Source organism: Stomoxys calcitrans, chromosome 5, assembly GCF_963082655.1.
Source record: "Stomoxys calcitrans chromosome 5, idStoCalc2.1, whole genome shotgun sequence".
Taxonomy (NCBI): Eukaryota; Metazoa; Arthropoda; class Insecta; order Diptera; family Muscidae; genus Stomoxys; species Stomoxys calcitrans.
Genome location: NC_081556.1, coordinates 453,327 through 467,893, shown reverse-complemented (window position 1 = coordinate 467,893; position 14,567 = coordinate 453,327). Strand labels below are relative to the sequence as shown.

Below are 14,567 nucleotides of genomic sequence, written 5' to 3'. Positions count from 1 at the left end.
CCCTCGACATCCATGGTTTTATTCTGCAGTATAAACGAATACACAGTGACGACAAGAAGTGAAATAATTTAATTTATCCCCAACGATTTTTTTTGCAATTGACTTGGTATTTATATGTTGGCAAAACCTACCAAAATATAAGGTAATCCTACCAACATACCAAGAGAATAAAAACCTACCAATTTTGGTAGCAACCTACCAAAAACAGCAACACTGATCGTGATATCGGCAGACAGATGGGTGGGCATGGCTAGGTCGATTTAGAAAAACAAGACAATCAAGAATATATGTATTTTATAGGGTAGCAGATCAATATTTGGAAGTGTTGCAAACAGAATGACTAGATTAGTTTATTCCCCATCCTACAGTGGTGGGTATAAAAACAACTTTAAAAATATGAAAAATTGTTGCAGCTTTCACAAAAAATTAATTTTTTTGCTTTGGTTTTTATAGCAGCTTAATCTATTCTAAACCAAAAAAAATTATTAGCAAAACAAAAAAAATTATTAGCAAAACAAAAAAAAAAATTAGCGCCACAAGTTTAGAGTTGCCAAATCAACCATTTCTTTAACAAATTAGAGATCTGTGCAAAATTTCAGTGGAACATCTTCATTGTTAAAGACTTGGAACTCGTTTGGAATTTTGCGGCCATAAAGATTACATATGTGCACCCATTTGGGTTGGAATTCGATATTTCAAAATTTTTCAAACGAATGTCTAAGACAACCAGCGCTACCTTTGGAAAATTTCGAAAAGAAGCAAAAAAATGTTTGCTTTTATGCGATTTGTTTGCAGAGTTGCATTTTTCAAAGCAACGCTAAAAACAAAGCTCGTCGCGCTCGTTCTGTTTTGTTCTTTATAAACGTATCCTTCAATGATTTCTTAAGACCCCTGGCACCATTTGTCATGTAAAGCTTCCCTAGATAGCTAGAAAACTTATTTTTAATATCAATTAGAACTATTTTTGCAAAATAACTAGCGATGTTTTTCTTGATGGAAGGGCCGAAGGACCGTTATACAGTACCAATATTTCGATTAGGTACAAACGAGATGACGAAGAGAGAATAAACTCAATCTAAAGGTTGTTAGGTACGAATTGTTTCAAATGAAAATATTCCTATGAACATTCAAAATTTAGACCAATAAAAAAGGACTCATTTTTATAGCGTAGCCCACAAGAGTGCCGCTTCGTACAGAAGATATACTAGCTATTTAAAACTTCTATGTGAAGAGGTAGCGCCAACATTATTTAGGAGAACACCTCTGGATAATATTTCAAATGCACAAATGATTTAGTGTTTGGAGGAATAGTTTTGCCTCGTACACATACACAACAATAGATAGCTTTAAAAATAGTCTCGATAAGCCGAATTAATCTATTTAAAGTGGAAATCCTTTTAACACGTGCGAAACCATGCACTAAACACATGTTCCTATTCAAAATGCTCTGCCAATACCAGCTACCCTTGGGCACGTACATAGCTGTATTGAAAAAATTAGATTAACAAGAGCAAATGAAGAAGAGACGAGATGTTGGTGCCAATACATACTTGAATCTTTTTTTTTTCTTAAATGCTGTTATAGGCCCTCCTTGCTGTGTATTTGTAATTATCCTCCACCCTTGTTAGCACTTGCACTTAAACAGCAATGACATTGAAAAGAATTATACAACATTGTGTATACCACACACAGAAAAAAAAATACATTGAATTGGTTGTCCTTTAATAATTTGTAATGATTTTGAAGGACATTTGCAAATAGGATGAATGCCTCTTGAGAATAGAAAAGATTTTATTTGCCGCTATGGTCAGTTCGCACCATGAACATCTTTTTCGTGATTATCACATGCTGCCATTGGCAAATAGCAGTTAGAGCTCGATAATCACAATCACCTATCAACAGCTCATCTCATTTTTATTACAATAACAGAGACAATAATCCCAGTTTCAGTTATTACAATTCTCATACAAATACCGACATAACCTCGGTTTTAGAAGTGACGTACGATTTGATATAAATACATTTTCTTTTTATTCATTCCATTTGTGCTCGTGTAAATTTGTTTATTTATTATACGTTGTTCCACATTAGAATTGGAAAAATTGGAAGACTTTTGAACAAACACTTCCCGCATCCGGCATAAATAGGAAATTATGAACTATGACCATTTATGGACGGTCAAGAAGTATAATATTGAGATAGCTCTATGGTACAGTTTAATCTCTATGTCTACAAGTATTTGAGAGCGTAGGACAGCTAGATCGTCTTAGACATTTGCGAAGATCAAAAATATTTGTTTTTTAAGTCTGTAAAGGATATTTCGAAGGGTTGCTAACAGAATGATAACTAGAGTATGTTTAGTGTAACAGTCGCAATTATAGCAAAAGTTATTGACAGAAGAGATGTGCACGTGAGCGATTTTTTTATGTCGACTCAAGTTCACACAAGCTTACGAGACAAACATTTTAATCACGCACGACTCACGAGAAAATCATGGCTCATGAAACTCTCACAACTCACGAGACACTCATGATTCATGAGAAAATCACGACTCACGGTTGAAAAAAATAGAGATGTGCACGTGAGTGATTTTTTTATGTCGACTCACGTTCACGCATGCTCACGAGACAAAAATTTTAATCACGCACGACTCAAGAAATAATCAATATATGTATCATCCCTGCACAACGACTTATTTGTTCATTTTAGTCTGTAGACAGAAATTGTTTCTATTCTTCCTGAATTCGTACGTTATAATACTGTATGATTTGTGACGTGCATGCAAAAAATAGTTTTTTGTGATTTTCTTGTGAGTCGAGAGTGTCTTATGTGTTTCCCGAGAGTGTCTCATAAGCCGTGATTTTCTCCTGAATCGTGGTTTTTCTCGTGTCTTGCAGGATTTCACTGAATCGAAGCATTTTAATTTAATTACGGCCACGCACGATCATGTCATGTAGGTCAAGCTCTTTTGGGCACAAAAAAGTAGCATATCATCGCACGGTAGCGCTCACCATTCACAGTTACGTTACGATTCGCTTCATCTTTGAAGAAGTACGGACCAATGAGGCCATCAGCCCATAAACCGCACCAAATTGTGACTTTTTTTGGATGCATTGGTAGATCTTGCAATGCTTTTGGTTGATCTTCACTTCAAAATCGATAACTCTGCATATTTACATACCCATTGAGCCAAAAATAAGAAGAAGACGCGCGCTACGGACATTCTTAACAGAGCACGCATATTGATAATAAAATGCAATAATTTGCAAGCATTGTCCGTTTGTAAGACGATTCATGGCTAAATTATAGACCAACCTGTAGATGTTTGACAGTGAATTAAAACACGAAACGTGTGTGAGCTGTTTAAAACAATGTTGCCAAAAAGATAATAGCTAAAAATATCACCCTTTACTATAAAGTAACATCGATTGATCATAAAATTCTTAAATATGGTCTGACTTCTAACTGTGATATAAGATATGATCGTCTTGAAAGACCTTTTGTTTTTAAAATAGTCAAAATGTGTGGCCTTATTTTAGTGCTTTTTTTACTATACTAGGATTCAGGGACGTAGCCAGGGGTAGCCACCCCGGGCTATTGACTGGCACAAACAATTACTTATTGAAATCATAAAACTGGTTTGAGAGCAAATTTAAATGAGCGCAAAAGAAACAAGTAAAAGCGTGCTTAGTTCGGCCGGGCCGAATCTTATATACCCTCCACCATGAACCACATTTGTCGAGTTCTTTTCCCGGTATCTCTGTTTTGCTGTTTCAGGCTATAGACCGATTCCGAACATATTTGACACGTATGTTGAAGGTCATGGGTGAAAGGTTGTACAAAATTTCAGCCAAATGGGATATTAATTGTGCCCTCAAGAGGCTAAAGAAGTCAAGATCCCAGATCGGTTTATATGACAGCTATATCAGACTAGGTACCGATTTTCGCTGTACTAGACACAGTTGTTGGAAGTCATAGCAAAACACGTCAGGCCAAATTTCAGCCAAATCGCATAGGAATTGCGCCTTCTAAAGGCTCAAGAAGTCAAGACCCCAGATCGGTTTATATGGCAGCTATATCAGGTTATGGACCGATTTCCACCATACTTCGCACAGTTGTTGGAAGTCATAACAAGACACGTCATGCCAAATTTCAGCCAAATCGGATAAGAATTGCGCATTCTAAAGGCTCAAGAAATCAAGATCCAAGATCGGTTTATATGGCAGCTATATCAATACATGGACCGATATGACCCATTTACAATCCCAAACGACCTACACTTATAAGAAATATACTTACAATATTTTAAGCGGCTAGCTTTACTCCTTCGAAAGTTAGCGTGCTTTCAACAGACAGACGGACGGACGGACATGTCTAGATCGACACAAAATTTCATGTCGATCAATAATATATATACTTTATTGGGTCTTCGACGAATATTTCGAGGAGTTACAAACAGAATGAAGAAATTATTATAAAAATTTCATCACAATACTAATACTAAGATTAGGATCGGCCTACAATAATATATATATACAGTAAAGAATAATTTTGGCGATTTTTAGATTCAGTCTAATGATAGACTGTCACTTTAACCTTCACCCGTCATTTTCCTTATATTTTGTTTACACTAGGTGCAAATCTAGATTTGCGATGAGATTTCGGATATCTCGTGTTTTGCAACTAGGTTTCCCATATATTTTCAGTGCGAGAAAATCTACCTATTTAAGGAGATTTGGAGCAAATCTTCTTCGAAATTCAAAAGCAATGCTGCGTTTGTACTCAGTACCGGTAATTATAAGTCAGCCCTTTTCTCAATATCTGAGAATTAAATTTAATAAAATCGCTTCACCAGTTTATTGCTGACAACAGCATATATTCTGAACACAATAAAAATGCAGATCACAATAAAAACGCTGTCAAAAACTTCCCTGTTGACAAATGCAAATCACTGCAATTGTAGTGTAAACGGGGTTTGGAGATTATCTCAAATCAAGTGGATTTTGGGCTCTGGTGTAAACACGATTTTAAACTCAGTCAGTGCATATCTGTCCAAAAAAAAGGAATGTAAAAATTTTTAACTGATTAAGAATGTCAACGTTCTAAAATAACAAAAATAAACATTCCAAAACTTTTCTTAAATATTCAATTTTTTAGTGGAGGCCGTTTTGACGCAGATGATGGGATTTTCATCTATGACACTGAAAGCCTGGGTACGAATCCTGTCGAAATTTGTAAAGTATTCAGCCATGCCTGCACAACTTGCCTACAAAAAGCATGTCCCTTATTTCCCGATCAATTTTGAATTCAAGTTTTTGTAGACTTCATCGATTAAAATTGAAATTTAATTTTATATTCCCAAAGCACAGATTTTAAGAATTGTTAAAATAAAATTGTTAACCAAACCGTTATCTTGAAAAAAAAGTTCCACTCTCGGTTTCGATCTATGTATTTTGTCAAAATTTTAACAAAATTGGTTCGGACTTGTTATTAAGTCAAATCAAAGAAAGCAACAAAAAAAATGAAATATTAAACAGCAGATTCAGCTTATTCCAGGACTTATTCATTGATAGGCATACTTGAGGTGAAAATATCATTGCAGAGAACAACTCATGTTGAATGGTCCTACCTCAAATAAATGCAAAGCCGCATAGAGCACCTTCGTCCAGACAGTACTAAAGCAACCCGACCGCCCTAGCAAACTGTTTTAGAAGTTCTTCAACGTATCTTAGGCACGAGCCACCATTTTGGCTTGTCGTTGTGGCCAACATTTTCGGGGAATGGTTTTTCGTGACTGTGCCAAAAAATGATTTCATGCATTCTCGTTAAGATATTGTTTGTAATAAAAGCCACAGCCAAAGAAGCGGGTTTAGTAGCGGTCATAATCGCCAGCTATATAAACACATGGGTCTAGTACACATGTTGGAATGTGTGAATGTGTTTGTAGATTTTTTTTCTTTTTTGCTTTTTTCGATGAATGATTGTGTTGGTGTGAGCGAAAAAATAAATTTCACTTTGATTTCGTCTTTATTGCTGTCAGCTATGGAATTGTTTGTTAACAAAATAGCAACAAAAAGAAAAAAAAAAAGAAAAAGAAAACAAAGTTGATGTAGTCGCGGCGAATCTTATGAAAAATTCTACATTCAATTCACATACACACAAACACACCTCACTTTCTATTCCAATAAATCGCCATTACAGAAACAAAGCTAATGCGAGCCGCTCGTCCCAAATTATAAAATGTATACAAGGATAATAGCCATTAACTCCCCAAGTTGGGGACTGGGCTCTTTATTCTCGCTTAGATTTGAATCGAAAGCATTTGGGGGCTACTCCACATCCAGCAGACAGACAGACGTCGAACTCGCTTTCAGTTTAATGCGGTTTATCCGTCGCAATGATGTCATCGATGGCCGACCAAAAGACTGGACTGGGCGACCGACCACAAATGCACCACCGTAAACATTGGCAAACATAAGCAGACAACAACCTAATTTTCAAATGAAACGCAAGTGGAGAAAGCGCATTGAAAATGAAACAGAAAAACACCCCCAAGCATACAAGCGCAGAGATAAATCGGGGACTCATGGGAGTAAAGCAGAGAGCATGCAAAGCCCGCATAAAGCTGGAAGCAATCAATTGTAAACGGGGTTGAATTTGTACACTTTGTGTGCTTTGTTCCAAAGTAAAGTCGCAATGAAAAAAAAAAAATAAATAAATAAAAAAAATGACAAAAATTATTTCTCAACATCTTTTTATGGATCTTAAGAAATATTTATTATAAAGTTAAATTGTTTTAAGCTGCCTGTAAATGGTAGAAACAGAATTTGGGATTTTTTTTTAAATAAAAAATCAAATTAAGAAAAATACTCAAAACTAAAGTTTTTGGATAAATAGAAGTTTTAAATGCAATTATTTTCTAATATTTTGTATTAATCTAATGTGAAGAAAACTGGTCATTTCTATTATAAATCAAACGAAGGACATGAACACTCGTTGATTTCTAGGGAAAACATTATTTAATTCGTCGTAAGACTTCGATTTTTACAACTGCAAAAGTTCACCCAATTTCGTAGGCTAGGTCATGTTGAAGAAACTATTTTTCGAGAAGATACTCCACTATCCGTAACAAAACTGTTTGACTATATACACTAAAAAAAAGAGACTTTACAAAACTTACCTTTTGGTGATTGATGGGTCTTCCATAGGTGTTGTACCTTAATGTTGATGTACTTTTTCCGACAATTCTGGGGGCATCAAGTTTTTTGTTTTTTTTTTTTTGAAAAGAGAAGAAGTTGGGAATTTAAAATCAAATTACTGCTGGTGGATAAGTTAATTTGGTTTTTGCATTAGACTAGGTACTACTAACAATATATTGCCTATATATTTTTACTCTAAAAAATTTTCCAGATTTATGGATTTTTGCCGGACTTCTTGGCGTTAAATTTTGGCCATTTTCTTTTTCCCGAATATGTATCATTAAGCAATTATGATTGCTTTGGAATATTGTTGAAATATTTACAGAAACATAAATGAGTAGAACCAAAATGACATAATTAACATCCACCTTGCAAAATTTTTGGCAATGAACATTCCATTAAGGAACAGGGGTAAACTTCTCATATATCAATGAGTGCTGTCTGATTCTGTCGATTCCGAACAGCATACTTCTTTGGCGAGAAGTCTTTACGTGGCCATCGCTAATGGCGCCAGCATCAGGAGGGGATTACTAATGCTTCATTAGGAGGCAATTACCATTGCTTCACCTAACAAGAATCGCTCTAAAAATATTTATTTTCCAACCAAGATTTAAACCTTTAGTTTTCGCACCCAGAAGCCACCGATAGCGTTCGTGGCTTACCAGTCCGGATTTCGTGGTTTTGTTTACAACAAAAATCATAGTACAAACTGACAGACTGTATTTATCGCCAAAACATAAACAAAAGTCAAACAATAACAGTAAAACCAAAGGCGACATAGTTGAAACAGTGTTGATGTTTGCCTACGTCGTGAGTACATGAAATTATTTAAAGCGAGGTTCATAATAATGCAGCGACATTTCGCGGCTGCTTCATTCATCGTATACCCCAGTACCACTGCTGCGGAATGTTTCTACATTCTCTGAGCCACTTTTTAATGGTGGGTATGTTATACAGTTTTTCGGGCAAAAATTTGAACTCAATGCTAGACTTTTTGTTCACGCTGAACATAGGCTTTGGTCAGTCGCCTATTTTAAAATTATAATACCAGAGATGAACCAACTTAGGGGAGTAGTATTGAAAGCAATTAAAGATTTTATAAGTAGCACCAAATTCCAAACTTTCTTTTTAGAGGTTATTTTATAGTTTTTAGAGCGCACAACAAGCCGATTACTGGCTTAGGTGTATGTCCATAGTGGCATGGGGCCGATTAATATAAGCACCCTCTTTTCAACCTAACCTAACTTAACCTGTTTCAAAGTTATACCATTTTAAACATATGCAGCTGTAAAGTAAAGCTGCTATCACACGATATGTACATACACATGTGCTGTCAGTTTCTGTATTCATAAAATTTTCCTTATGTAAGTCAAATACGAATATATCGCTTTCTTATCAGCATATATTCTCATACGATTTGGTTTTTTTTTTAATAGATATGTGTCTACATGTATGTTTGATCAAATAAGTGCTCGCTGTAATGGAGAGAATTGCATTTTTATTTGAAAATTCATTTTTCATTTTAAATTTTTCATACGTATCACAGGATATGTACAACTTTCAGATTTGCTAAATTTCAAAATAATAAGAATTCAGCTTTTTCGTTAAGGATGGTATTCTGTTCATACTAACAACTGTCAAATTTCATGTAAAAAATTGTAAATGTGTATCGTGTAAAGTGCACCAATTTCAGATTCGCTATCTTTGAAGTCATATGACAATACGCATATATCGTGTGATAGCAACTTAAGAATAGCACAGATTTTTTTATGAATAAATCGTCAGCTGTGTACGGCTGACCAAATACTTTCAAGGAGAATCCAGCTTTTTCGTAAAGGATGGTATTCTGTTCGTACTAGCATCTGTCAAATTTCATGTAAAAAATGGTAAATATGTAAAGTGTGTAGAAAAATGAAGTTCTATTTTTGGGCTAGTTTTGTGTTGGCCAGAAAATTTGCTCTTAATAAGTACTCGGCTTTAAGCCAAAAATAGGAGAGAAATAGAGCTGGCAAAATATCGGTGGCACTATTGATAGTATCGATATTTTTCGGCAGTTTGCAAAAATTGAACAAACAAATTGCGATCCGATTTAGAATATATCCCAATCACATATTTTACATGCGATCAGGGACCTAGCCAGGATTTTATTTTGGTGAGAAGCCCACCCCAGATTTTTCAAAATCAAAAAATGTTTCGTTTATAGCAATATACGATTTGTTATACAGTGAGCTAATTTTTTTGATTTGCTTATACCTTGCGTCTTTTCTATTTGACAGAGAATGCAGCTAAAAAATACTGTTTTTTTTAGTAAAGCTCGAACTGTCCTGTTTTAACACTTTATAATAATGAACTCAAGCAACTTGCTAGATGAGATAGTAATTACGTGGGGAACATAACAGGAACGAAATAGTCGAGGCTTGCCCACGGCCTTTGCAGGCCTTTTGCTAAAAACAAAATAAATAATACACTAATACTACACAACACTTGAAACGAAACAACGACTTTAACTGTTAACAGTTACAATGATGTAGGTGTACAAAATAGTTATAAAATTATGAAATCCAAACCAACTAAACTTCTAATGTTTTTCTTTTAACTTTTGTTGTGTTACACTAAGTGTTTTCGCGTACACTTTGTGCCAACAGAAGTGTTTTCGAAGTAATTTTTAATAAAAGCGCCAGTTTTATTTTGCTTTAACAAAATAAATAACAAACGATAGTTAAGGTTCTTACTCGCCTACACATCTTTACTGGAAAACATGACGAACACACCTACTGCCCATTTACAAACATATGTTTTTTGTTTTGATTAATTTGACATTTTTTTCTTCATTTTGGGGTTTTAAATTGTGTTTCCGAATTCTTAAAATTTTTCATTCCATTGCCGTTTTTATTCAAACAATTCATAATTAAATACAATTCTTTGAAAACTCTATTTACTATAAACAAAAGTTTTTCAGACTAACAAGCAAAATAATTTATTTGAAGACAATCTTTAAAATATTAAAATTTGACAATTTTTAAATAAAATTTTCTCTACGGATAAAATTTCCATTTTGAAAATTAGATCTATTTCTTACAGAAATGTGTATTAATGTATGATGTTGTAGCCACATTTGCCTGTGGAGGAGGCAATCCTCGTCAAGCTCATGTAGTTGAGCAAGCTCGTTCCTTTCCAAAAGACCGGAAGTTTTATTTTTACATAAAAAAGTAATTTTGTTATTGGAATTCTGTCCAGATTAGAGCAATGGTTTATGGTTTTTGTTCTATTTAGATTTGGAAAGCAAAATTAAAAAAAAAAAAAACTTTTAAAATAGTTTAGAGGCAAAATATAATGTCGCGAAATGCATTTAGTTGGCAAACAAATTTTGGAGCCAGTTGTCACAATGTTCCCGCGGCGATTGGTCCTTTGGCCCGGAACGAGTTTGCTCACCTATAGAAGCTTGACGAGGATCGCCACCTCCACATGCAAATGTGGTTACAACAAAACTGGGCAAAGGTTTGTCTTTAGTGAATTTTTCACTGAAATCTCGCCTTCAGAAAAAAAATTTATAAAAATTTAATCTTTAGAAGAAATGTTATGGAAATTTTATATTTAAAAAAAATTTAATTAAAATTTTGTCTTTAGAAAAAAAACTAATGAAAATTTTGTTTGTTTCTCTTTCGAGATGAGCTCAATGATCGGAGATGCAAATGGAAAAGATAGCAACAAACAACAACCAATATGGGGCGCGTTTCGTCTTTTTGTTAGAAGACTTTTCAACCATATTAGGTGTGATAGCTTCATGGGCCGTGCGTTGGTATGTTGTATTTAAATCGTATTTATTGCAAAAACGCCTCTATGATACAATTACCACATTAACCACGCTCGACAAGCCTGTCTATTAGCTGTACTTTTTCCCAATGCATGTATTTATGTGTAGTGACAGACTTTTTTTCTGCGACAATTACAGGACTTTCGTGGTACACATGATTATGTGCATCTGTTGGAAGTTGTATTGACGGCTTCCTTCGCTAGACAACGGCAACGGCTCTCGCTGTTGCTCCGTGTGCCCAGGATCGAATCCCGAAATTTTGTCTTAAAAAAATAATTTTGAGGTGGCCGAGGGGTCCTGTCCTGACTGAAGTTTTGTTGTTAGAGAATGTTGAAAAATTTTTATTAAAATGTTGTTTTTATTGAGAATTTCATTAAATTTTGTCTTTAAGAAAAATAATTTTGAGGAGGCCCTCGCCTTAGCCTTAGCTAAATTTATTTCTTTTTTTTTTGTTTTCCTTATATAAAATAATTTTAGGGCGCTCGGGTAATGGAGGAAAGCACGGCAAATAAAGGTACAAAATCAAAAGCACAGCATGCCGGTTAACAGGGCTAATCGGTTAAAAGAGGCCTGGATAATCGACGCTCAACCGTATTATAAATATCGAATATTGCGAATATCAATAGTTTGTCAGCTTTTGGAATAAGCCGTGATAAGATAATGTGACTGATTCCTTTAGCCTAGTTCGCACCCGAATAATAAATGTCAATTTAGAAGGTTGTGTGTTCCATGTTATGTATGTATGTAGTATTTTTATTATCGTTTTATTATTACTATTTTTTGATATTTTTAATGGATTTTATGGCTGGTACTATGTTCGTTTCCTAAGTTTGAAACTCATGTTTTTCGCGATTACTTTTTTGAAACACTAAAAAAAGTCAATGATAACATAATACTTTTATTGAAATTGTTGCATAAATTATGGGGGACTGCCCTACTGAATGAAATCAGCAAAAAAGTTATCAAAAATTTAGCTTAACTACTTGCTCCGAACGCACATTTAATATTTGCTTTGTGATTTTGAGAGAGTAAAACATTCGAAAATATCCCCCGTATCGAAAAGTCATTTGTTTACTATCCGAAATGGTTCAAAAAGGTCAATTTTATTTTACCTAGATCCATAGGATAGCTTCGTTTAAAAATAAGAGATTATTTTCAATTTCATCTCCATAAAAATTTCTATAGACAACACAGCATTGCCTTCCACATAACACAGGGGAGTGTAAACAAAGATGTTTGGAAGTAATTTGTGCGAATTTCGATGCAGAAACAAACAACCATCCATTGTAGACTAGCTTAAAGACATACTGTTGAACACAGCGTCGTTTCTAGGATACTATCTGGCTACTTTGTCGACCCTTTTCTACTTTCTTGTACGACTTTTGTTTGTTATTTATTATGTCTGCAAGGGTCCAAAGAGTCCGCGTTCGTAAAAGTTTTTACATTTTCATATCACTCGAACGAAAATAACTCGGGTCGATAAGGAAACAAAGTTGAAAAATGCCAGTTATCTTTACTAAATTTCACTTTTTTGTTGGGTTTTTTTTATGTATTTCAATATTACTTCAAGCATTTTGGCTAAAAATATCCTTCTGTAAACTTTTTTTAGCTTTATTATTGAACTGTCCAGCTAGCAGACTGTGGTTCTCAACTCACTGCACTTAACCCTTTTCAAACAGTTTGCTAAATACTTTTCGAGACTACAATTTTATGGAACACAGTAAAACATAACACGTCAGAATAAAAGACAATAGAAAACAAATCGTAAAAAAATGCAAACAGAAAATTAATAATTTCCACAACCGAATAGCAAACAAAAAATTTTTAAAATACATATTTTATGGAACAGGTGCAGTAGTCGGCCACCATTTTGCCATTTTGGAACAACATTTCGATACACAAATAATGCTAAACATAAAAAAACTAACTGCACACAAAATCCCCCATAAAGCGATCTCCAACTGAATGGTGGTGATCCAATAGCATACATCTTCAATGTACACACCTAATTCACAAACAAACCATATGGTAACGCCAATAAGAAAACAGCCAAAGAGGGTATAAAAGGCAGACAGATTGAGCGAGAGAGAGAGAGAGAGAGAAAAGACAAAAGCGCACAGAGATAGAGATTAGGCAATAAGGAGGGATATATAAACAATCAATTTGTTTTATAAAAAATATCGCAAGAAAAAGAACTACAAAATTGCGAAATATATGATAAATGCATTTTTGTGGCTTTAGCAAAACTCTGGGAGCTTGTCAGAATGGCAGTTTGAGCATTTTTGTTCCAAATGAAATTCACCATTAATGTGTTGCCGCACCTACAAAACAACGACGATCGTCGCACTCTCTCTTTCAAGAATTTTATTTATGACATTTTCGATATGTGGGATATTTACATACATACATGGATATGTATGTACATATATTTTTGGGCAATTTTTGGATTGGATTAATGAATAAGCGTTTTGATATGCATAGTCGGGCATTACCTCAAAAACGATACAATGAACGAAGGTTGCTTGCTTGAGCCTTGTTTTACATGATGTTTACAGCAATTATCTTTTTTTGTTGTTACTTTATTCTCTTCAAACACTACACTTGTTCTTCATAAGAAACTACCTTTAATTCCCTTTTGCAACTTTTTATATTTTATTAATTTATTATTTGCTTATTATCAAGAAAACACCATCATCCAACAAGTGGCGGCCATATTGACTTTTTGTTGTACTTAATATTCGCTGAGATCACTTTTTCACTTTTTTTTCTTACACGACGATCTTTATACCACACGCACACACACATACAAGAAAAATTTGGACTTGCTTTCTTTCCAAACTCCTTTGAAGATTTATTTCCCCAAACTATGCACACAACGCGCAGCGATAATTGAATATGTAGATATAAGTTTTGTAAGCAAACGCCTTGTATTTTAATAACATAAACAATTAGATTGTTTTTGTGTTCGAAATGAAAAGAAAAAAAAAATCGCGAAATCGCGTTCCGTTTCCAGTTACCGTTTCCAAGAGAGAGACAAGAATGTGAAAAAGTAAGTCAAAAAGTCACTGTTTTAAAACGTCGATTTATCGATTATGAAGTCACATAATCGAATTTTTTGTTATGCATTGAGTTGACTAATCGATTTGTCGAAAATCGAATTGTATGGCCAATTTGTATGGTACATCATATTGCGTGATGATTATAACAGAAATGCGTTATCATTACTTGATAGATGTACAGCGACGCCAAAGAAACTTACTCAATGAAGGTCAATAACAACAAATGGCCAAAGGTTTGTACTATGTTCGATTTTCATTTTCGGTAAGTTGTTTACATCCTGTTGTACATAGTTATTTACTGCAATACATAAATAATTGGCCGATGTGGGCTTTCTTTGTATTGGTATTGAATAAATAAACCTGTTAATTTTTTCAGTAGGACATTCCCCCATAACTTAAGAAACAATTTTAATAAAAAGTATTATGTTACCATTCAAATTTTTGTAGGTTTTCAAAAAAGTAATCACAAAAAATATGTGTTTTCAAGTGAAAAAA

General features: G+C 34.2%; 1 protein-coding gene across 3 annotated transcripts in view; it reads right to left on the bottom strand.

The window, feature by feature from the left end:
* Positions 1-14,054, bottom strand: part of LOC106086517 (uncharacterized) — a 132,507-nt gene extending 118,453 nt beyond the window's left edge. For 2 of the 3 annotated variants that reach the window (XM_059370181.1, XM_059370182.1), the window contains exons 1-2: positions 13,506-14,054; positions 7,181-7,247 (exon numbers count right to left, since the gene is read on the bottom strand). In XM_059370181.1, coding sequence (XP_059226164.1) covers positions 7,181-7,206 — 26 coding nt within the window. In that variant the 5' untranslated portion in view covers positions 7,207-7,247; positions 13,506-14,054. The remainder of the gene's footprint in view (positions 1-7,180; positions 7,248-13,505) is intronic. The other variant, XM_059370183.1, reaches the window with a different exon arrangement.
* Positions 14,055-14,567: the final 513 nt, after the last annotated feature.